Source organism: Diuraphis noxia, unplaced genomic scaffold, assembly GCF_037042655.1.
Source record: "Diuraphis noxia isolate RWA-SAM2 unplaced genomic scaffold, SU_Dnox_SAM2 contig0003, whole genome shotgun sequence".
NCBI lineage: Eukaryota > Metazoa > Arthropoda > Insecta > Hemiptera > Aphididae > Diuraphis > Diuraphis noxia.
The window spans coordinates 43,036,866-43,064,299 of NW_028301713.1; the positions used below are offsets into that span (position 1 = coordinate 43,036,866).

A 27,434-nucleotide genomic window follows, 5' to 3' on the forward strand; every position below is an offset into this window, starting at 1 on the left:
TACCAGCAGCAGTCTACCGTCGTCGTTCGCACGTTGCATACGCGTACCGTCGTCGCTATTTTCGCTATTTCAATCGTACTGTCTGTACTGTTATTATTTTTTTCACGCAGTATTACTGTGTGCGTGCGAGCGTGTTCGAAGTGCAGTGCGTGTAAACGAAACGACCCGCTCGAATGCAGCGGACACCCGCGGTGCTTGGAACGTCGTTGGAGCGCGAATGATCATATTTCTATTTTTTCATCTTAAGATTTTTCTTTTTAAATGAAAATTTCGTGTTAAGCACCCATACATAGTATATTGTTACCTACCTAATAATATCGTATCATATATCGTTACGATCGATTGTTTCCACATTCATTAAAATGATACAAGTGGCCGCGACGCCGATGATCGTTAAACCAAAAATCGGATTCTCCATAGAGTCTATCGTGGGCGCGGGTTCACGATCGCCGGCCAGGAGTGAAGGTTCGTCGGTGGCGCACGACGAGAGCGAGGCGTGCAGTTCGGCTGCCGGATCGCCGCTGAATCCGGGAAGCGTATCGCCGCCGCCTCATCATCACCATCACCACCACCAACAACACCATCAGCAACACCAGCATCAGCAATCCCACCACGTGCACCAACATCAGCAGCAACAAGAACAGCAGCAGACATCTGCAGCCAGCGGTACAACGGTATTCAAGCCGTCAGCACTACCAGCCTCCGCCGGTTACGGATCATCGTCCGTAGCCGCTGCGGCCGCCGCAGCCGCCGGACACTTAGCTAAAGGGTTGCAGTACGTGCACGAGCCGCTAACACCACCGCCCGCTCACCCACATCCTCATCATCCATTCGCGTTTGCCGCAGCCGCCGCCGCGGCCGCTGCAGCTCACCACTTTCAGCCAAATCCGCACCACCCGCAACACCAGCCCACCCGTGACTCGTACCCTCTGTACCCATGGCTGTTGTCTCGACATGGAAGGATATTTCCGCACAGGTTTCCCGGCGGTGAGTACTATTTATATATTTTATCTCTACTTTGGTCCCTACTTATATAGTATAGGTATGCGCTATACTATAATATATTAGACTGCAGTGTATATAGGTATAATATATAATTATATAATTAGGAATTTAATTATTATTAAAATATAACACAATGAATATTTAGGTATTAATATCATAAATTTCCACTTCACTAATTTCTGCAAATAATCTAAAGTTAGTTAATGAAATCCAATTCTACATATACCTATGTCCTATAGTATAGCTGCAGGTACACTTCACAATTTCAAGTATCTTTTCAGTGGAATGTAAACTGTAAATATAATACCTATACTTTAAGTACATATAGCCGTTTAATTGCATAATTGTCAAGTTTTAATGAAACACGTCATGTTATAAATATAGGTACATAATATATAAATATTATAATACGATTTATTTACATATTATATAGTATATACCAGCGGTTCTCAACCTTTTTGAGTTCGCGACCCCCTATAATGTCACCAAGATGTCTAACGACCCTTTTGTAATGTAAGCATTAAAAAGTTGAATAAACTGTTATTGTATTTATTTATATATATATTTTAAATGAATATTTTAAATGAATAGATAATATAATATTTAATTTTAATTTTAATAATATGTTTCTGTAAGTCATGGATATCTCTGCGCTATATAAGGTCCACCACCTCTATAGATTTCAAGCTGTATATCTATATTGAATCGAATTGTGTGTTTTTTTCAAATACCAACAATTTATTTATACACATTTAACGTAATCATGTCGATATTTGTATAGTTTTATAATATTTCAACTTATTTATACTACAGCATTGCATTACTGCATATAACATTAGGTATATGTACATAAAAGGCCTAAACTGAACGTTATTTATACCTACGCATTCTAATAATATTTTTGAGAATTAAAAAAAAAGGTACCGGTATACAGTTATTTTTACTAAAAACTCCAGTACATTAATATGATGAGTAAAAAAAATGACAATAAGTTATGCAATATACCTACAATATAAGCAGGTAGATATATAAAAGTACCTTTTACACGCAACATGTTCCATTTCTATTGATTAAGTATAATAATATGATTCTGTTAAGATTATTATTTTTCTCATTGAATTTCTGGTAAATTTCACTTGGTCAATATAATATAAAACCGTCGTCCCTTTAGATATAATTTGTAACATACTCGTATTTTATACTTAAGGTGAATAGTGGTGCAGAACCCCCAGTGGTGTACGATACGTACCGGTCGAAATTCTGCACGGGATGTACGGTTATATACGTGATATAATACAATTCCTATTATAATATTTATATCGGTACTACCTAAGTATATTCCTATATAGATTATACAGCACTATATATGTATAAGGCGACGGGAGGCGTTGGATGTGCAGTATATAATAATACCAATAGTGGTGTGTGTAAGTTTCGGCAGCCGGCAGCATGTAAAGAAATAGTGACCCAATAAAAATTTGTCCTATAATAAGTTATATGTGTTAATATGTTATAGTTGGTAGGTACCTACTCGCAACGATATAATAACACGCATGTAGTAGGTAAATAAATGATTCTTGGCGTGCGGTAAAACATGCACCCATGTAATGAAAAAAAGGTGTTCCAGGGTATATTATATTGTCATTGAATATTATGATGCAATGCGCACACACGACTATTATTATTACATTATATGCTCTTCGGATCCCGTTTGAATGGAAAAAAAAGAAAAGAAAAAAGTCTGGTAACCATAAAACTTCTGTCCCATACAACATTCATGTCACAGTGTGTGTCCTCTATACCCACGGCGCACGTTAAGTAAATACCTATGTATAATATACGTCCGATTTCGGTCTCATCCTGATGTACCTTTTGTATATTACATATTGTTTATTTTTTTTTTAGGCCCTGCTTTGCGCAATATATTATGTGATAGTCCCGTTATAGGTTTTTCGTCCGACGTGTGCAATTTAAAACTCAATAATAAATAATTGTATGACAATATACGTGTTATAACTGTTGAAAATAATGTCGATTTGAATTCCTTAAGAAAAATAACAGATAACTATACACGTATGAAACATTTGCAGCATACCCACATTACGCATATTATATACATATAGGATTATACGAATACCGGATGTACCTAATTGTGCACACTGTATCATTTCGACTCTGGAAGCTTAATTTTATCCGTACAAAACACTAAGTACATTATATTTTGTATCATACTATTACTACATATCTATTGTATATATATATATATAGGCATAAGCGTGCGTAGGTATTCTTGGCAGGGGAGGCAATACTTTAGCTAAGGAGGTCCAGACTCCAATCCCCCCACCCGATTTTCACCAATTGGTAGATATAATATAATATTTTGGTGTAGAGGAAAATCTCGCAGGGGAGGCAACCGCCTCCCCTGCCTCCCCCGTGCGCACGCTTATGTATATAGGCACACAAACAATGCATGTATAGGTGCCTAATACCATTCTGTACAGAATATACGCATATTATTATTACTCGTATGTTACGTTCCTCGTTTAGTATATAAATGTGAAGTGTTGGTAAGATACGTAAGATACGTATCTTGTCTTAACACAAAATTATCATCATTATAGAGACCAACACTTCACATTTATATACTAAACGAGGAACGTAACATACGAGTAATAATAATATGCGTATATTCAATATTTTAATGTGAAGTACCTATATATTATACAAGTATATTCAGTAATTTAATCAATTACGTGATTTTTTACACTGCCCAATATTTACTTGTACCTGCATGTACATAATTTGACTGAATGATAGCTATTAGGTTACTTATATAGGTACTTACGGTTTTTCCATTAAATCCTAAGTTTTTTAAATAAGTCCAAATCGCATCCTATATATTATTATATCATCGAATTCGACGGCGCAGATTTAAAGAGGATGTTGTTGTCTCGCATGCGAGTAAGATTATTTTCTCGCTTATGTAGAATATATATATATATATATATATACCTAGCATATATAGGTACAAACCAAAGAACTACAAAAAAATATCGTTGTTTATAAACAATTGCGTGTAGTGTAGTAAACAAATCGTGTTTCCGTTATATACGCTTGTGTACAACGTGACATGTATATACGTATTGTTGTAGGTACCACACTACCGTATGTATTGTGTATATAGTAACGACACACCCTGTCTGTAACTGATTATCGTCTATACTTTAATAATATGTATAATGATGTATAGCATTATGTTACACACACATAAATAGTATGTATTTTAGACACTCAAAAATAAATTACATCAGTGACAATAATATTGTAATAATCGCGTATAATTAGTATCCAATAATAATATCGGTATATAATATATATATGTATATAATAACGCGTTATAAAGTTAACAATATGTAATGATGCAGTGCTCACTGCTCGTAAAGCTGTTGTTCGTTGGTTTAATACGTGATAGTGTCGCACCTACACACACATATTACGATATGTTAAGGAGTAAGAACATTGTTACAATGTAATTTGTTCTTCTTCATCCATTCTTGAAAATCGTTTGTTTGAATGAAAAATCGCACGCTATATATTATATTCGAAGAAACGCTAGCAATTTGTTATGTGTAGTGTGTATACTTATACTACACTTATACTAACCTATAGGACAATTCCCCCTCCCCTAAAGTAATCATAAAAACAATGTAAACTTCCCTACCTAACGTTTCAAATAGGGATTTTAACTTATAATATTATATTTTTGTTAGGATAATAATATAGAATCACAAATCAAAGATTTTTATGAAAATTATTAGTATTATTTGGACGTAAGAATATCTAAAACTTTTTTTTCTTAATTATTAATTGCCAATAATTTATTTACTAAATATTTTGGTCATTATAGTTTATTTTTAATTAATTTTAACACATAGCTCTCTTTATTATTGGACTGAAGAGACAATCAATAATAAAATAAAGTTACCTACATAAATAATTATAATTGGAAATTAATTATGTTTTATTATATTCCATATGAGAACAAAATTAGGTACAAAAAAAATATCTTCATATTTGCATAAAAAATCTAAGTATTCTATTCCGCAGAAAGTTGCCAGGTCTGACAATATTGCCTTCTTACATCATGTATAGATGATATTATACTTACTACTATAAATCATTTAGGTAGGTACTAGGTACTACAATTTGTGATTGTCGAATTCGGAGAGAACAAGACGTCTTAATAATCTGGAGACGCGTTATAATCATTCACTATTAACAGGAAATGTACCTATAATATAACTATACATTTATATCCAGTCCAAGTACTCGTTGATAACATTATTCATTCTGATTCTAAATTTCTGTTGTGTCGTATTTATCTTGTCACTGCAATCTTCACGCAGTGGCGTAGCCAGAAATCTCTCAAGGGAGGCGCCCACCAGATATAACACCAAAATCATACGTTTTAGTATATTATATTTTATCGGCAATTAAACAGCAACTGAAACTGAGCAACGCGTGTGCGGTATCGAACGGTTCCAGAGAAACAGTCTAGTCTAGAATCTAGATACAATAATCCATTATCGATTTTATATTTTGCTATTTATATTTTACTGGGTATCGCAAAATAATGCGAATTAATAATTTACCATTTTTATTTTGGTTTTCATATCAAATCATTATTTAATCATACATTATAAAGTATTAAAGTATAATACAAGTGTCGATTACTGAGTAGTATTGTGTTATACTATTATAATATGTACTACACGGGCCAAGGGGAGGAGGCGGGCCCCTGTGGGCCCCTTCCTAAATACGCCACTGTCTTCACGTGCTATTTTCGTTTCACATGGTACCTATATACTTTATAGTTTATGTAGATTATACGAATACGAAAAGAACCTATACTGCTAGGTATATAATATACCTAGCTATATAATATATCAGTATAGTATACAGGGCGATTTTTTTATCATGAACCACTCATTATTTCAAAAAGTATCAATGTTTTTGAAAATATTTTTTTACAAAGTTTCATGTTGTTAAAAAAACAACGTTTTTATAAAAAAATTATATTTTTTATCCTTATAATTTTTTAAGTTTTTTACTTTTTTGAATGGCAACCTAGAGTTTTAATTTCATATTCCAAAGCAGAATATTTTTCTAAGTATTTTGATACGTAAAAATCGAATTTTGGACGAGTAGTTTATGAGTTATAAGTATTTAAAGTTTAGATTGGCGGAGTGGAGTGGTACGGGGTTACCCCGCAAAATGTTTGTCCACTACTCCGCTTGTCTAAACTTTAAATACTTATAACTCATGAACTATTCGTCCAAAATTCGATTTTTACGTATCAAAATACTTAGAAAAATATTCTGCTTTGGAATATGAAATTAAAACTCTAGGTTGCCATTCAAAAAAGTAAAAAACTTAAAAAATTATAAGGATAAAAAATATTAAAAAATATAATTTTTTCATAAAAACGTTGTTTTTTTAACAATATGAAACTTTGTAAAAAAATATTTTAAAAAACATTGATACTTTTTGAAATAATGAGTTGTTCATGATAAAAAAATCACCCTGTATACACCTATAATATAATATATTATTTTAAATATTATTATACTTGTCCCCTGTTTCCCTTGGGCTTTAATACAACACTTCGATTAAAGAAAAAGACAATATCTATAAAGTAACCAATAACAAGCCACTGTATGTTGCATGTATTAGATATATAGGTAAGTACAATATATACATTACAAACACTCACACACACACACACACACACACACACACACATATATATTATATATATATATATATGTAAGTACGCGCGTTAAGGTTCAAATTACTAATTACTGCGCTGACGTGATTATTATACGAGTACACTGTACATGCCCATTACTATATATTATAATATTATTATAAACGTATAGTCAAGCGAGCCACTGCCGCCCGCGGATCGGTTAAAAAATCATAATTTTTCATAGCCATCATATGCTTTGTATACTAACTCATTTACCGATGATAAGTTGATTTGTATAATAGGTAGGTATGAAGCGCCGCAGTGGTATAAGTACGCAATACACTCTTCTTTGTATATTGTCGTATACCAAACCTTTTGTAATTAAACCTATTCAATTCTACAAGTAATTGATAAATAAAAGTATAAAGCCCAAGTCAACAATCAGGTAAAAGTAAATATATGACAACATAATTATAGTAATTACAAATGATAAATAAAAAAAAAATATATAAAAATTTCAATAGAAGTTAAATTTTACATTATTCTTGTATACAAATAATAAAATGTTGTTAAAGATGTAAAATAAAGGTGACAGTTAAGAGTTATATGACATAATAATTCCTACCTACTTATAAATATGTAATTACAGCAATTTGCTGACACGCCTAAAATTTAACAATTTGTTGAACTAATAGTTTCATATTGAAATAAGAAATATGTTGCAATAAGTCAATAACCAAAAGGTATAATAATAACATTTTTTGTTCTTTTTAAAATTACGCAAGTATAAACATCAATAATAAAATAATTAACACAGGAAAGTAAAAAAAAAAAAAGTATGTAGCATTAGAGAAAAATGAATAATATGCAGTTTTGATTATTAAATATTATAGGTCAATAAAAGTATTATTGAGCTATAATCTTACACTATTGATTGTTACGTATGCACTATTGTAGTATTGTGTAATTATTTATGATGTAGTTTGTTAAAAGTTCCATTAGATAAAATATTTTGGTAAATTGATGAGCTAAATATAACTTATACATTTCTAAAAATCTAATAATTTTTATAGACAGAAAAAAACATAGTTATAATACATCATTGAATTAAAGATAAAAAGGTATATTATGCAAAAAGATAAAATATATCAATATAAGATATTATTTTTATTCACACTTTTTTTTTTTATTCATAATAATATATTTAAAACAATTTTTGAGTAATATTTGTTGTTATTTGTTAAATGAATATAATAAGGACATTATATTCATATTCATTACGTACTTATATTATACGTGTATATGTAACTTAAAATATTAATTTAAATAACATGTACCTATATAACTGTTTTGTACCTATAGGTAGTTACTAGTTAATAAATAGTATGTAATTTGAAAATTGTTCCTATAATAAGCAGTATAATTAATGTTCTATTTAAATTTAAAAATTCAAAATTAAATGCAATATTTTAGATTACTTTTTTTTTACCGTGATAAAAATAAAAATAATAAAAATTAAAAAATTAAATACGAACCTTTAAAGTTATGTCATTCACGCATGTGAACATTAATGTTGTATTTCTTCGTAACGTAGGTACCTAATATCAAAAATACGCAATAATGCTGTATGAATGCACACACACGCTAAGTCAAAATATCGCGTAAATATATAATAGGTACATATCAAGTCAAAATATCGAATTTACATTTTGCACAAAAATTCGTATTCGCGAAAATTGTGCTAAGGGAAATACCCAAATAAATACACGTAATAAAAAAAATAAATACTTGAGGTAAGTACCAAAACATAAATATATGCATGAAAATGCTAAATTTAGCGAACATACACATAAATGTTGAGTCAAAAATATCGTCTAGGTATATATAACACACAAGCTGTGGAAAGGTTGAGGTATCAAGTCACGAAAAAATTCTCAAAAAAAAAATCGTGTATACACATATACACAAACACACACACAAACACAGGTCGTAGAATCACGAGCCACGAGTTGGGCGCCACTTGGTCGTATACGCCGATCACTGACGTACACAAATAAACGAACAAATTAATTATTAGCACTTTTTTGAACACTTTGACGTCCAGTGGCGATCGAGTCACACGATCACCACCTGGCTCTGACACTGGTGGTCAGTGGTAATCGAGTCACACGACTACCGCCTATACTGACCCCTTTTCTGTCTTCACATATTCCTTAAATATAAATTTTACAATCGAAACACTATCGGTAATATCGATATTGAGTTTAACCTAGTTACATTATACTTACTGACTATAAGCTTAAAATTATACTAATTTTTATTGTATTACGCCATTACTTAATTGTTTTGGTATTTTACCAGTTGGCAGTTGCATATGATTGTTTACTTAACCTAGTTAATAGTTCTAATTGTAATATTTCTTATATATTATGCATGATACAACAATATATTAGATACCAATATATAAATAAGTATATGTATATGTTGCTGGGTACACATACAGCATATTGTTGACATGTATAATATGTGTATATCAAATAACTCTCTTTGAAAACCGCGATTAATTTGAAACTAATATACTCGTATATATGAAGCCGTAATTTTTATCACATATTTAACGCATTATGTTAAAATATTTTACGTCATTTATATATATAATTATCATTACAGAACATTATAGGCAATAGTTTATACGCTGAAAAATAATGTCATTCTTCAGCAATAACAAAGTGAATCAAAAAATTCGAAATCAAAAATATAACGATATTTGTATTATTTTAATGAAATATACTTATTACATATATTTAAAAAAAATATAAAACTTTCTATTAACCCTTCAGACCACGCGTTTTTTTTTTCAATTTTAATAGTCATTAGTATTTTGTACGTATTCAAATGCCTAAATAATGATGCATTGAAATATAACATTATTAATTATATCTCCGTTAACACTTCACCAACTTTGTACACATACATATATAATATATATGTATACCTACAAACACGTTTCAGTGCATTAATTTTCAATTTTCTTGAGATAATATATACCCACTCTATTGCCGCAAACCGCATTTATAAATTCAATAGATCGTTATAGATGATATACCTTGTATCGATTGTATTTTTTTACATTTTACACCTGTATATGTATTTATTGTATGGCAACAGTATAATATGTGCCTTATACGCGCCTTCAATGCCTCTGTCCGTCGTTTTTGTATCATATTTAGTATGATTATGTATGAGATATATTATTATTATAGCTGATTTTATTTTTAACTCACCTATTGTTGTATTACATAAAACCTTTATAGTTTGTTTTTAAATTATTATTTTTTTTTATCGAATAAATTAACAGCTATTATGTTATATATTTGCAGTAGCCAGTTAGGCTATTAGTGTACGGCCATATTATATATAATATGTATTGGTAGGTAGGAGCGCGTTTAAAATCGTGTTGACGAAAATAATTGTTTGCCGGCAGCTGAAAATCAGTGAAGTATTATTATTATATTAGGAAATACGCCGCATTTATTATGTTTATGTATATCATGTTATAAACGATATTATATATAATAACATAAAAATATAAAATAACACGGTTTTGTAAATTTCTTGCGTGGGTTTCCAGTATAGAATTTGTCTTGCCCACCGAATTTGACGCGTTATCGACCGGTTGAGCTACTGAATTATACACATACGATATACGAATGCGCCTTAAGGGTGGTGTTTAACAAGTTTTATTTTACAAAATATACAATAGGTCAGCTTTCGGAATTCTCGTGCAGCACTGCTTTTATATAATATTGATTATAGCTATATAATATGTATGTATGTATATCCATTATTATGTTTAATACCTATATACCTGGTGTATACACGTTATCGGGCCCGGGGGGACAGTGTTCGGGTTGGCAGAGGTGGAGTGTATATATTATCGGAGAAGAGAAGTAGAAAAAAAAAGAATAAATAAAAAATTAACGTCGCGCGGCCCGCGGTTATTAATTGTGCCGTCTTGTGGTTGTTTTGGGTCGGCCGTGCGGGCGTGACGGTTAATTAACAGCGATAAATTAGTAGTGGAACAAAAGTGAAAAACAAAATGTAAATTGCCATTGTCAAAACAATATAATAAAACGTAAATACGTATTAAGTGTATTCATATATATATATACGATATACCTATAATATATGTAAGCGCGTACTATATATATTGGTAACCTATACCCGAGGCCTATAAGTAGGTTTACGCATTTATCGGCCAACAGATGGCGTACGTCTTCGATATAATAAATAGGAAGGTATGTTAAATTGCTGCCTATATCATTATATTATGTATGTGTAACCGTATAATTATCTCCGCGATCTTATCCGCTCGCCGTACACACGCGATGACATGTCCAGCTGTCTTATCAACCCGACGAAATATCGTTATCAGGCGCCTCTAATTATTAATTACCGTGCAGACGTTGCACCTAAATCTACATTATTTATATTGTATTTTATTATGTTGATTGTTGATGGAGATATTTTTTGTGTATATCTAGGTATATCTGCACCACGCAATTAACCACGGCAGACCGCATCAAAAATCCAAATGCGCGTGTTATTACTTTATTGTTTTATAATTTATTACAATGAGGATGATGAGGGTATAATAATATGTACCTATCGCTTGCTCCAATCGCATCGACTAATGACTATCCTATGTAATAATGATCAAATATAACTTCTGACAACATATAATATTTGAATTTGTCCTAAAAATAACTTGTATAAACTGTTGGCTTCTTTCTATTTTATAATTACATTTTTTAGTTCAATATTATTAACGTATTACAATTGTTCTACTAGTTCCAATATTTTTGGAGGTTTAACAATATAAACATTTTAATAAATTGTAAATACTCCTCAAGTAAACTTCAAATAAATTTCAATTATGGTTTCAGAATATTTTTTTTCGATGACTATAGGATATACGATAAACTTAATATTATGGAATGATGTAGGTCTATTGGCGACGGTCGTCGTTTTTTCCCGTTTCTCAATACATAACATGATGACCCACCTGTATAAACCTATATCGATTATTGTTTATGTATCATTAGGTATATTATACATAGTTATGTGTCTGTACATTGCGCGCGCGCGTTCGCGTAGGAAGATATAGGTGGTCCCGTCGTCGTCCGTAGAGGCGGTGCCAATTAATTTCAAACAATTGAGGTGGATACAAAATAATAATAATAATAATGATAAACTTCCCAAAAGCGTTTCTTTTTTTTAAATCCATTTTACATATACGGACAGCTTCTTATTAGTCCTAAGCCAGATAACATTACAAAAAAATAATAATCATTTTTATGTATATTATACTGTTCACTTATATAACAATACGCGATATATATATATAGTGATCTAGTGTGTTTCTCGTTACAATACAGTAAAAACCGGCAATTAACGTTTAAATTACCGGACGCGTTTGTCTAAAATGAGAATAATATAATAATTATGGTAATAATCGTCCGAACCAGACTAGCCGCGCGCACGCGTGTGTGTAGATACATAATATGTTTCGGTCGTATAATTTTCTGAGGTGGAGTATAATATAATAGTTTTGAATATGGGATTTAGCGTTTGTGGCGGGATGGAGTGGAGGCATGCGCACGGTTTGTAAAACGTCATGTAATTTTTCGGTTAAAAACAAATTGTTTCCTGTAATTATGATATTTATTGCGTGCGACTTACACACCAACGATAAAATCATGTGTGAAAATCGTTGTAAAATAAAAATTTAAAATCAACAGCGTTAAAAAATTACCACCGTCTATATAATATATTATATTATTCAACATTAAAACATTGTAATATATTTAAATTATTTTCTGTATATCAGACGCACATTATTAGGTATATAACAACATGCATTATTGTAGATTATAATATGCGTGTGTTTCATAATATTCCAAACACGTAGTATTACATAATATATATTATATATTGTATTATCTGCACCGTCTGCACAATGTTTGTTATAATAAGAGTTAAACGGTCAATCCGTATTACCTACAGCCTATGGGTATATATTATGTTTAGATTACCAACTGTTGCCTTTAAGACGTGTATAGGTACGCATGGTATATGTAAAGTATTATAATATGCATTATTACTACGATTTTACGTTATTTTTATTGTTGTGCACACAGTGTGGTAGGTACCTACTATAGGTACACCTTCCTACTCGACGCGTTGACGCGTTGCGTGAACGATAAAATAATAGTACGCGCTAATATACAACAATAGGTACAGCAGCAACAATAAGCAACCTTTTTATTTCGAACGACGAATGCCGTCAATAATCGGACGACACAGATAATATTAATATTACTTAAATATAATATAATTTTTAACAATCGTGTTTTACGTATCGTTTCATACTAAAATAGTTCAAAATTATAGTACTATAATATACGCAAATGTGTTTCATACTATTTAAATTATATCATATTCGTTGTATGGTTTTTACCAAACGGTCATTGTTGAATGTTTTTATATATTTCTAGAAAATTATTTTTACCTAAACAGCAAACACTTTTTTTAAATGTTTCTTTTCTGGTATAGTACTTTGATCACATACAGTAGGTCTGTTCGGTTAGTACAATTTTGTTGTATTATGCTCGGCCCGCATAAAAAACGTAATCAAACAGTTATTCATTATATTATAATTATCATAACATATTATGAATTATTATTCGTATTTGAGATTTGATTTGGCCATGTCTAACTATAATAATTATATATTATTAATACGTTCGGTGTATATGAATATGATTTTATAATAATATGTATAAGAATTGGTATAATGACTGTTATGAGCGATGTGTTGTGAGTAATGACTCATAGTAATGAATATATTTCGAATACGAGCTGTGCTTGATAACCCGACAGTTTTCACGATAATTCTTATGGAAATCAGACGAACACGATGTAATAAAATGTTAACAACAATGGTGACACCGTGACCAACGAGTAAATCACATAAGATAATTATATAATATTATTTCGATACTATTATATTCTTGGGTGCTGAATTACGATTTACGTTCGGTACATATTTTACTATGATTTTTATTAATCTTACCAATTTATATAATAAATAATAATAATATCATGTAGAGCAGTGGTTAACAAGGGGGGAGGGAATGTCTGAGACCACCCTACCCTCCATTGACTGAAAGAATTTTAAATTCTTAAGGTTAAGACTTTTGTTTCTATAATATTGTTGACTAACAGAGTTGGCGGTACATAATCCGATCAACACTACAAAATATTCCCTCCTTATCGATCTCTTGCTCTCATAAACTCATACTTTTTACATGTTAAAAAAATTTGAACCGAACTGAAAAATTCACGGGTACGCCCCTGATGTAGACGATCGATATGAATGTGAAATAACTTTTCATTCATTTAATGATTGCAATATTATTTAACTGTTTTTCTCAAATAATGACACACTTATTAGTACTTTAAATGCTTACGTATGAATATACAAGTATACAACTATGCCTACCGCACGCCTAAATAAAAAGATAGGTAGGTACTCATCTAATTTGTCTATGAGTCGCCGTGTGCAGGATAGTAGGAAAAACAATTTAATAGAAAAACGGCGGGGAGACCGCGACGATTGGAATACTTTATAATAGGTATACCTATAGCCTGCTGGTACATAGCAAGACAATATTATTGAAGTATAGTCGCCTACACTGATTAATATATTATGTTTAATTTATATAACAAACTGCATTGTCCAATTGTATATTCTAATGAAGCTGTTAACACACACGCACACACACGCGCGCACACATATGTATTAATGTTCATATATTATATATAATATATGTGAGTGTGGTGGGTGGAGGGGAGATATAATATTGGACTCGTAGGCCCCTGTCTCGTTATAATAATATATTCCAAACAAGTTTCGAAAATAAATTTATTTGACACCACCGTTGAATATTTTATCACTGTTGGCTTTCAAATTAGAGTGGGTACAATGTTATCAGGCGCAAGGATTTTCGGTATTGACCCCATGCCGTGTCGTCTTCGTGACACAATCCTTATACGCTCCTGACATCCGATTATCTTAACAACCATTAATAACAATTTTATGCAACTGTGTTCTGTCGGTCGTCGGGAAATGGTGTTATAAAAGCAAAGCGTAATATCCTACAAACAAACAACACTGCAGCCACATAATATAATAATAATATTATTACTATTATTATGATAAACGCGTCTAGCAAACTGATTCCGCTTATTATTCTTTCTACGAATACTAAATTAAACCTTTTTTTTTATTTCCTTGTAACAGGTCCAGACATACCAGGATTTTTATTACAACCCTTCAGAAAACCCAAAAGAATAAGGACCGCTTTCAGCCCCAGTCAACTACTTAAATTGGAACACGCTTTTGAGAAAAACCATTACGTCGTTGGCGCCGAAAGAAAACAGTTGGCCCAATCGCTGAGTTTAACCGAAACACAGGTGAGTGTCATTATATGTTTGTATAATATATTAAACTATTCATTACAATAAGCATATTTTTACTAATTAAAAATTAAAAATTACCTATTATAATTATAACCTATAGATACCTGTATTTAATACCACACATTTTTTTTCATAAGTCGAGGTCGAGCCATCTCTCGTATATCTATACTGATGCGCTATTTGTTTTATAATTTTTGGTATTCGTTGATATACCTAATTATATTTTATTATTTGTCTGACAACCGTAGACATTTTAATTTTGTTTTCGGTGAGCTGTCATGTTGTATTTTGACGTTGTCTGTTTATTTTTAAATACACAGATTATAATATAGTTACAGAAAAGATAATTTATTTAGATTTCTCATCGTCATTTTAGTAATTATTTTGTATATAAATATATAACGTGTTATTTCATCAAAATATTAAAATCGTTTTTCCGTTACCTGATAAATATTTTATCCTTTTCATCAATCTCATCTTATTGAATTTACAATAGCCAATTTATATGATGTAGGTCATATAGGTACAATATCGTATTTACAATATTTAAATTTTGTGTCGAAAAAATATATGAATATAATTCATATAGGTAATATAGGTACAAAATATATTATATAGGTATTGTAGTATAATATAATATTTAAATTCTTTTCTATACAACAATACTGTTATTTTATATTATTAATTAAATATAAGTAAAATAAATTATAGGTAGGTACTATATTATTATTATGACTTATCCACCCGCACCACATAGATTTATATTCTATATGCTATATATAAATATTAAATACATAATATGTGAATTGTGTACCCTCTGCTATTATGTTTAATCGGATTGTGTACGTCTGAAATTAGTTGATGGGTCGTTATATTATTATTTTTTGACGTTAAGCGTGTACAATGGGAGATAATGTTTTGATACCACTCCGATGTCGGTGATCATTGTCTGTTGTCAACACGACTACGATGCGAATATAATATTTTTCATATAAAGCAAAATGCGCAATAAAAAAAAATACTTATTGAAAAAAACACATCATCTAGAAGTTTAGGCATTAAAACATCTACTCGCGTACGTATATTCACACATCACACTCACACTTATTATATTTATATCATATAATAGCATTATACCAGCAGCGTCGTTTTCCAGTTAACCTTTTGAAAGGATTATAAATATTTGCGACGGATATAATATATTATTATGGGAGTCAGATTAAACGGGTACCTACTCGCTAATCGTGCGGAGGGATGAAAAGAAATCATAATGGCCGCCATTCCGCTTCCACTCTCGTCACTTGTTGTTTGACAAGAGGGTGTTAAACAGCATTGTTAAATAACGGTTTAGATAAAATTGTTCTCGAAATGAAAATGCGTTTTTAATCATTTTTGCCGGCTATATATAAACCTTGTTACGTCTACACGGACCCATAGTAGGTACATGTAATAATATAAGATAATAAATATATATTATACATAATTACCGCGTTATTATGGCCAATCATCTGTAATTAAATCGTATATGATTTTTTTTTATCTCTTTAATACAACTGTACTAATTGGTTACAAAATGTTAGAACATTTTTTCATTTTAGTGTAATGTAATATGTCATCATAAAAAAGTGGACCATAAAATCTAAATTGGATGTTGCCTAATTAAATGTTTACTTATATTCATTATATACATAATATTTACCATCATCATGCTCTAAGTACCCCACTAATCTCGTATGTTTATCGCATAGTATTCTTATGTATTATATATTAAAGTATCGACGTATTATAGTCTATAGCTATTGATAAAACGCATAATTATCGGATGCCAGAAATACGTTCTGAAAATAATAAAAAAAGAAACACTATAAAATTATTTATTATAAATTTGATTACCCGCAATAGAGATCAGACTTTAGCTCGTTGATGATGATTACATTATATATATTATGTACGGCGCGTTTAGAGGCAATATTATGTTAAGAGGACGCCACACCCGCATGTGTTGTCTCCGTCTTACAAACGGTATAACATAGCAAAATCTGTTTAGCGCGGGACAACTGTTCTCCCTCAATATTTATAATAGAATTTTCAAAATTTCACAACGCATAGGTAAGAACTTTATCTGTGTCATAGCATCGTTATTTTTTTGATAACATAAATATAATTAAAGTTATAATCTTAAGAAAATACATTTATTTTTTCATTAAATTACTTAAAATAATTGGTTTGTGCTATCAAAAAAATAATGGCGCTTTGACACAGATAAAGTTTTTACCTATGCGTTGTGAAATTTTGAAAATTCTATTATAAATATTGAGGGAGAACAGTAGTCCCGCGCTAAACAGATTTTGCTATGTTACGCACTTGTAAGACGGAGACAACACAGCGGGTGTAACGTCCTCTTAAGCCGATTTCTTATTCAACGGTATTTTGTTGCGGGTAATTAGGTATTGGTATATCGGTATATGTGATATATATTATCTTGCAATGTAACCAATGAAGGCAATTTACTCGCACAATATAATGTATTTTATAATATTACCTATATATGAAACAATATTTTCTGTTATTATTCATGGATATAATATGGTAGTGTTATTATATACTATTATGTATAGGTGTACTTTTTTATATATCTTTTAAAATTATATTATAGTAAACACCCTGTACGCACGTCCATTACAAACAAAAACTTTAGCTGGACAAAAAAAAAATAAAAATACAAACTCCCTAACCTATAAGGCTATAACCATCACCCCTTTACGCGTAATCCAATTGGATTGTCTTATACAGTTATACACAATACGATCGCGTATAAAATAACACTCGTGTAAATTAGTTGTTATTCTTTTCGGCCCGCGGAGGGGACGCGTACCTACTTATGGTTATATATATATATATATATATATATATATATATATACGTGTGCGTAACGAGGGGAATATTTTTCGAGTGCCCTTCTGGGACCGTTTCGACCAATGACGGAGCTACGTACCATATATATGCACCCCAAAACGGTAGTCATTTCGCGAGGGCAAATTATAATAATAAGAGGCGTCGTTAAATTTTTTTTACGCACTCGATAGCACCAAACGGCGTTTTATTAACGCGAAACGATTTATCTCGCTCACTCCCAAAGGACGTACGGCCACGACCGTATATATATAATATTATATATTGTGTGTAAATTTGTGTTGCGTTTTACACGTAATGTTTTAACATAATATACTTGTATTATATACATATAGGTAATAATATAATAATGCATGACGAGATGCGCATAATGTAACAATATATATTCCAACCACTTTTAACGAGGATTTATCTCTGCAGTGACGCACACACTATACAATATAGCTGCAGACAGAAACTATAAAATCAAATCAAATATTAATTGTACGACTTATACATACTTGTGAAACACAATATTAATCCTTATTATAGGTACCCTCATTTAATGGACGTTGTATATTTAAAACAATCGCCACACTGCACTGATACAGAAGTCTCCGCTCATATTATAATATATTATATTAATGTTTTATTACTATTATATATAATATTAGTTAACAAAACCCGAGACCGGAATCAAATACTCCACCAGCGATGGCACGACGCGTGTTATTTTGGCACTAATTTTCGTTTGTCCGTATATCTGTGACCTGTTTGTATATTAAATGTATAATTTATGCTCGCATATTATTGCTATGCGTACGTTTGCTGTACATATAATAGTAATAATATGATTCTTTGAAAATAATTATTTTATATGAATAGAATTTATGACTCGCATGCACATCGACAATGCGAATTGGTGTTTTTTTTCAAATGTGTTTTATATTAATTTATTACCACTACGCCAACGGCTTGGTAGTTATATTAAAATTATATCATATATACCTAGCTATACCGTTATGCTCTGACAAAAGTTTTGCAACTTTTTTGGTATTCTTTGTTAAAGGTAAACATGCCTACATATATGTACTGATTGTTATACAATAATATGTAAAAACTATACATTCCACCTACTCATCCGAGAAATTTCAGTACTAAGTACTTATTTATACATGTAAATACTTTATGTTTATAATACATATTTTATACGTTACATTTTTTCAATAATTAAATCAAAGCAGTGATGTAGGTATTTTCAAACTTTCAAATAAATAGATTTGTTTGAACGTTAATATCTAGTTAGTTATATTCGTGGATCAATATCCACGGGTATAAGCTTGTTGAATGATAATTATACATCATATAAATTAGACAAAACTATGCGGGCATGTTAATTTGTTCATTAATATTATTTTTTATACACGGATAAAATTGAAATATTACCACTTATTAATTATTGCCATCACGCTGATTAAACTTTGTAGGTATATGTAAGTAAGATATAAATACTATGTCTCCGCAATGCAATATAGAACATGTGCCGTCCTAGAAAAAATGCTAATTCCCACATCATCATAAACATAAAATAAATATAGACATCAGATAGATATTTTTAAACAGTCTATTGATATATCCTAGATATTTATTCACATTTCATATTATTATTTATGGAATTGTCATACATATTATACTTAGACTATATTTAGAGTTCAAGGTTCTTGATTTCATGTTCTTCTGAAATCATTCAAGCAAATGATTTTTCTATATCTAAATCGAAATTACACTATATTCACATAATATTATAATACCGTCGTGTTCAACGGCCATTTTGAACTCTGAAACGATTCAACCACCACCGTCCACCACTACTTCACATATGAACAGCTTTTATCGTTTTACTTGATGTCATTATAATATCACACTGATATGAGCATTGGTACATATACGAGCTAGGGGACACAATGTTGTATATATACATTTGTATGCATGTATTCCTCCCAACAATAACTTAGAACATAATTCGCGCATCGTAATAATAATATAACGACGGTAATATAGCGCGTACATCTAACGTTGTGCACGAAAAACGTTCCCCCGGGGTTGGCGAAATGATGCTATGGTATAAACGGTTCTGGGGGTTGTTGGGGTTGGAGGGAATGCGATCGAAGGGCTTGGCGCACGTCATCGGCGTTTAATGTAGTGGAAAACTGAGCTTGTTTTATATGTCTTTTGATAATAAGCGAACGCGAGCTACTGCTATATATGTATAATAGTGTACATAATATGCGCATAGCCCAGAATATGTATGTCATTATTCAGAAATCGTGCACGCGGCGTAGGGTGAATAAATGCCAACTACCATGGGTCATTTGATCTAAAATTCTTAATGATATATCATAATGTGATGTATATCCGTCTTATTATTATTATTGTTATCATCGTTATCATTGTCATTATATCGATAGTTTCGTATCCGAAAAAGTTTAAATTACTACAGCAATCGAGTTTCCAGAGGTTTTCATATTATCATAAAATTCTTATTGTATATTCAAAAAGCTTGACACTAGGAAAATTGTTGTTCCCAATAATTAAAAATTGTAAATCACATGCGTGAAATGTGCTACAGCTAATCATTATTTTACCATAACAGTATAATAACTCTCGATATTACTCTACTTCAATACATTTTTAAAATAAAATGAATAGATTTAATAAGATGGCAATCTTATTAGATTACGATATATTGACAAATACTCGTATAATGACCGTGCATATTGTTAATCACTCATACCTGATTACAGGGAATTTTACACCATGCATACAAAATATACAATTTAAATAGCCAAAACACCCAATTTAAAAATGGACGCAATTCTAATCATCAAGTCACCACAACTACAACGTACTTACCGTATCATAAATAGTGCGCAAAAGTAGAATACCTACAGTGTCAATCCCTCTCCACGTACGATAGTTGATGACTTCTTATATACTTATTTGATACATGTAACAAACACAATTCTATAAAGTAAAAAACGGTGTTAGGTAATAATGTAACATACATAAACGATTTAAAAAAATAAAAATCTACTCGTAAGAAAAAAAAACATCTGTACTCATATGACTACATGTGATCATGTGATGTGTGTTTTGGTGCGTGTCACACATTTTATTATAATATTAAATCACATATAGGTACTGCAGAAAATCTCCGGCAAACATCACCAGTCAGAAAAGTTTAATAGGAAAACGTGTCGTGTACTGCTTTTTCCGAAAATTGTTTTTTATATATCCCTACTATGTGTGTGTAAACACTGTAAATACGTAATTCGAGCACTGTTCATATACGTTTTTACAGATGAGATAACAATGTTTTATGTTTACATCACGTATATTATATGATTTATATGTATATAGGTACTATATACTATATATATAGTGATATTATAATTTATTACAATAATAATATTAAATGTATCATACTACAAAGTTTATATGAATTTATTGGATACAGATTCACTCGCTCTTTAAATACCAGTAAAAAATCAGGCGTAAAAAAATTATAATTACAAAAGCGTGTTCATTCCACTTTTATTATTCAATCATATTTTTTAAACACTCAGATTTTTTATTCGATTTAATAGTGGTACTGGTACAATGTTATTGGGTAAAAAATCTAACTATTTGAAAATATAGTCCTAAGTATAATATAATATATACTTATAAATCATGAAAATCAAAATCCAAATAATTTTTTTAGTACTTGAAGATAAATTGGGGTTGATCATGATTGATTAATCACTCTGTACACACAATAACTGTACTACATACACACTCACTCACACTAGTCACACACACTACTCATATATTATAATATAGATGTAAGTATAATTCGGCGCTTTCCACTACGGGTGGTTTTACGACAATATTGTATATCATATTATTTGAAATTGTTGTCTCGGAGCCTCGGCGGCTATATGTTTGATATATAATATAATTTTATATTGTGTCACGTAACATATTTTGATGCGCTACCGGGAAACGGCCATAAATCCGAAGGAAGTAAAATAAAAATAAATAATACTCGAGAAAACAGATATTTGATTGCCGTCGTAGTGTTCACCTTATGGAGGAAAAGGTTGGAGGCGGGGGTCGATTTAAAAACGTCCTGCTGTCATACGCATAGCATGATGACAACGGCAGCAGTGGTTTCGGGTATACTACTCGGAAAAAGGAAATTGCCATCGTTCGTATATAATATAAGCTCGTATATAGTCGTCGCCGTATATAATATACTGTATCGTCTATAGCTTTTTTCGCCGCGACCCAAAACGACTCGTATTTATCATCGTCATTGTTGCCGTCACAACGAATAATTCTCCGGACTTTTACTGGATGGGGTTGGAAGACGCAAAAGGGGTAATCAACCGTTATAAATAAAATAAAAAGAAATTGCCCTTACCGCGTTTGCATAGAAAGTAGTTATTCTTTTTGACAAATGTCAAATGATTCATATTTATCCCTGCATAAATAAGAAAAACAAAGTGTCCAATCGATCTTCAAGGAGCTTAACCTTAGTTTTTTTTTTTTTTTTTAATTGTGTTGCTCTCTCTCTTATAGTAAAAAATTCCACATTTTCGTTTAATTTATAAAACATTTTTCTCTAGTTGGTCATTAAGTCTCAAATAGCGATTGAAAGATTTCTAGTCTGCTGCACTCCTTCATCTTCATATACGCAATTATAGTATACATAACTATCAAACAGTAATATTCGTTAATCGTATTTTTATTGCGAACTCCGGTTGGCTTTATTGTAAACGTACACCCCCAAAAGACCATTATTAGGCATAAAGCGTTATGTATTACGATTTACTTATCTGTGTATAGTTAAACCGGAAGATGGTTCTAATTGAGAATAATAAATATTTTTATGAACGTTGTAAAATAATTTAATGAAACGTTCAAACATATTACAGCGCGTATATATAGATGGTATGTATATATACTACATAATATATACAATATAATTTATGCTGCAGCAATCGTAGAAAACAATATTCGCGATATGTATATAAGCGCAATAAGCACGTTAAATAAAGTAATTATAATTAACATAGAATTCGCTTTACAAGCAATTGGCGTAGTTAATTATGCAAGGGATAATAAATTTAAATCTCTATAATTACACTATGTATGAATACGGCGCTAGATAAAGTTTCTCAAGTCGAAAACTATTAATTTATTAGAGAAAAACGTCTGTGTGATATAATTATTACAATTAAACCGAAAAACAAATGATGATAATTTACTGTATTTTTTTTCTTGATTGCTGCGGTAGACAATATAATATATAATTACACTTAAATAATGTTTAACCTTGAGTCGTTATTTAATTTCTGTTTTTTTTTTGTTTATCGCCCATGCAAAATTGATTTCCTTGCGATTATTTGCATATAATAATATTGCATAAACCCGACCAAAGTTTAGTTACGTACGGCAACGTTTAGAAATAATGTTTAATTCCCCGCAGTAATTATAATCGGTGCGGTGTCGGCGTATATGTATTATAGGTACAATGCAATCAGGAGGTCTGTCATGGAAACATGAATTATGGGTCAGAAAAATGATAATTCAATAAATTAACAGTAACAATAATAGTCTGTAGTTTAATGACGACTTTAAAACCCAAAGAATCTTCAAACTATGATGCGGTCTGCAGGCCACATCCAATCGGCGGAAAAGTTTTAGCGAATAATTCAAAAATGATCTAATTAAATTACTATTATTTTGATTACACTTCTCTGTTCAATATACATAACTACAATAAATGAAAATAATATAAAATACACTAGTACCTTAAATATAAAAGTATTTATATTTCTCTATTATCTATTCTATGTATTATAAACAACAACGACAATCATTAAAAACTTACACTAATTTATTGTATTTATTGTATTTATAATGTTATATTTCTTGAATTTCAACCACTGAAAATTCTAAATGCGTTGACAAATATTTTAGCCCGTATAGTTTTTAATTTTTATATAGTTTTTGAGTAAAAAAGGTTGGAGATTCCTGATGCAGCTTAATCTATAGGCAGTGTAGGTATACGTAAACACCGGTTTAATATAATACGATTTGCGCGAATAACGTAAATAATAAATATGGTATATAATATAACTTTCATCTATGATATAATATAATATTATAGGGTGGGACTCACCCTTACTTTTACACACACATATATATAGTTGCAGATTGGAAAGGCTGACCCCTTTTGGCGATGTGTTTCTCTCACTCACTATCGATGTGGGTAGTGCCGAGCTACCACCTTCCGACTATATAATATAAATGTGTATTATAGCAGCGCAAATATTATTTTTCAATCGTTTTATAAATCGGCCATCTTTCGACGGGTGCTTTTGGGCGTGAGCGTGCTAGTGTGTATGTGTTTGTATATTTTTAGCCCTTCCGTAAATCGTATGGCGTGTGACGCTGCAGTATGATGTACCTACTATATTATATTATTTTTATTTTCCTCAGCGATATTTTACTCGGAAATGAAATCGCCCGAGATCCATTTTTCGTCACGTACTGTTTGCGCGCGTATTGCAGATTATCCGGCAATCATCCACTGAGTAAACAGCCCCCAGCCCCCTTATGTTTATTTCACCCCCACATTCGACCGACCTATCCACATCAATTCGTCGAACTCGCATATTATATCATCACGGCCGTGTATTCGAATATAATAATATATCCCCCAAGTACGATATTATATTTATATGAATATAGATAATCGTATATTGATATTATTACATGCATATGTTTGTATATAGAGGTATTTGTCGTAGGTATACCTATGTATAAACCGATTTTTTGTCTCGGGCTTTGAAACAATAACAAACAGTAGCTAGAGTCGTCACCACAGCCGCTTTTTTCGTTTTATTTAATTAATTTTTTTTTTTTAAACCTTTTATAATATATACATATACCAGTTATATTATATTAAGCACGTATCTTTTTTAGGCTCTAGTCCCTGTTGTGGCTGCAGGAACGTTGATGTATAATATTATTTTAAACGTATATTGTATATTATACTGCAGTGGCATACACAGATATTTATAAAATATTATATTTTAGTGAAATCAGGAGTTATATTAAAAAATTATATGTTTTTATAATTTATATTATGTATTAACGTCAAAATATTTTACTTAAATATACTGTAATCGTATAGACGTATAGTGTAGGTATTATGCAATATTATATCAATCTATACATTCTTCATATATTATACATAATGTGCACTAAGCAGTAATACATAATATTATATACAAGACGAATTTTCTATCACTCGAAGTCGACCATCCATAATCATATTATGCATTGATTTCCTACGGGCTTCAAGTCTGTGTGAACTCGATTTATACTAGAGTGGTATTTACGTATTATTTATACCTATTACATGAACTAGGTAAGAAGTTTTAAATTGTACATTTATTATAGTCTATAGATATACGATGTTTATCTAATATTATGCGTACGTACCTATGTATTTTAATCACGGTACAATAATCGTTTAGTATTATACTGCAATATTGAGCATTAAACATATTATACTATAATATTATTATACAACGCGTGACTCGTCTTTATGCGAAATATATAATATATAATACCTATAAGTATATAATACAATAATAATTTATCATTACTCGTGTATTGAATATACCTAACCTAACTACAGTCTGCGAACGTCATAGAATTAACAGTAATAGCAATAAATTACATTAAAAATAATACGTTCAAATTGTCTGAGAATATACCGGGCTATAAGAGCTCACTTTAGCTGTGTTGTATGTTCAAACGCGTGTAAAAAAGGAAACTTTCCTAAATATTGTATTATTGGTTATTGAGTTATTCATAATTGTACATAACACTGTCTTACTGATTATTGTATGTATAATAATTAGTCTTAATGATTTAAGTATCTAAATAAATATTTAGATTTAAGTTAAATTTTTAGTTAAAAAAAAAAGGTTACGAGAACTACTGTTATAATAGTTTATACAACGTTGTACTAATGTATACTATACCTGCTGTGCAGTGCTATTATATGTTATATAATAACCACGTCATTTCTGTTCTCAGGTCAAAGTTTGGTTCCAAAACAGGCGCACAAAACACAAGAGGATGCAACAGGAAGAAGAGGCCAAAGTGCAGCAACAACAATCTGGCGGCGGTGGTGGCTCGAAGAATTCGCATCACGTCAACAAGTGGAAGCAGGAGACCCAGAACAGCGGATCGGACAGCGAAATGCACCACTACGGCGAGGGTTCACCGCAATCGGCGCAGCACAGGGACGACGGGACAATGCACTACGACGGATACAGCTCCGAAGCGGACAGTGACGTATGAATGATGTGCGAATTCGTGAATGATGTACCGACAGAGGTATCATCACTGGACCAAGCGATACCTCAGCCGCATAGTGTCACGTGTCCAATGCGATCGCCATCTGCGCAGCCCATTGGTGTTGGTTATATAAAACATAACCGGATGTATAATGTACATACATAAGTGTATTATAATTTTGTTCAATTATTATTGTCCATCTTGTACGCACAAAAATGGAAACTGTCCATTTTTCTAGTCATTTTGTGTACGTCGTTGTTTTTAATCCTCTCTTGTGGTACATATAAATACATAATGTATTATATTTTATATTAAATGGAACGCTGTAAATAATCGAAGGTTAAATATGTAAAATGTCAGCGTGTAAATAACATATTTGTAGTGAGTATATATATATTCATAATATATAAATACAAATAACTCGCAGTTTTTAATTATTATTATTATTATTATTATTATTGTATAATGTACAAAAGACTAATAAAATGATATTTTCATTTGTAGGCTAATTAGAATAAATATTATATATTATTACATAACATGTATTATTATTATTATTAAAACTATTATTGTCGTCAGGATAAAGCAAATTAATGTTAATGTATAAAATGCTTGTGTACAAAAAAAAAAATGGCCGTTGTACAATCGTCTTCTCACGCCGATGTGCATATAAGACAGAAAATGCGTTCAATAATTGTTAACTTTAATACATATTATGTGTTATAACTGAATAAAATGCATCATTGTTTAATGTTTTATTCGAATAATAATGATAAAAATTTTTAAAAAAAATCATAATAATAATTTCCTTAATTTAAAA

General features: G+C 30.9%; 1 protein-coding gene across 1 annotated transcript; it reads left to right on the forward strand.

Annotated features, from left to right (window-relative positions):
• On the forward strand, positions 1 to 27,434 carry LOC107162412 (uncharacterized). Its single transcript, XM_089224091.1, has 3 exons — positions 1 to 987; positions 15,120 to 15,292; positions 26,351 to 27,434. The coding sequence occupies exons 1-3, from the start codon at positions 363 to 365 to the stop codon at positions 26,615 to 26,617; spliced, it is 1,065 nt and encodes a 354-aa protein (XP_089080217.1). The 5' UTR covers positions 1 to 362; the 3' UTR covers positions 26,618 to 27,434.

What these genes read in the sequence shown, in the direction of transcription:
- LOC107162412 (XM_089224091.1), top strand. Translation starts at nt 363, where the DNA reads ATGATACAAGTGGCCGCGACGCCGATGATCGTTAAACCAAAAATCGGA. An exon ending in TCCGCACAGGTTTCCCGGCG is followed by an intron (nt 988 to 15,119) that starts GTGAGTACTATT and finishes TCCTTGTAACAG; the next exon opens with GTCCAGACATACCAGGATTT. An exon ending in TGAGTTTAACCGAAACACAG is followed by an intron (nt 15,293 to 26,350) that starts GTGAGTGTCATT and finishes TTCTGTTCTCAG; the next exon opens with GTCAAAGTTTGGTTCCAAAA.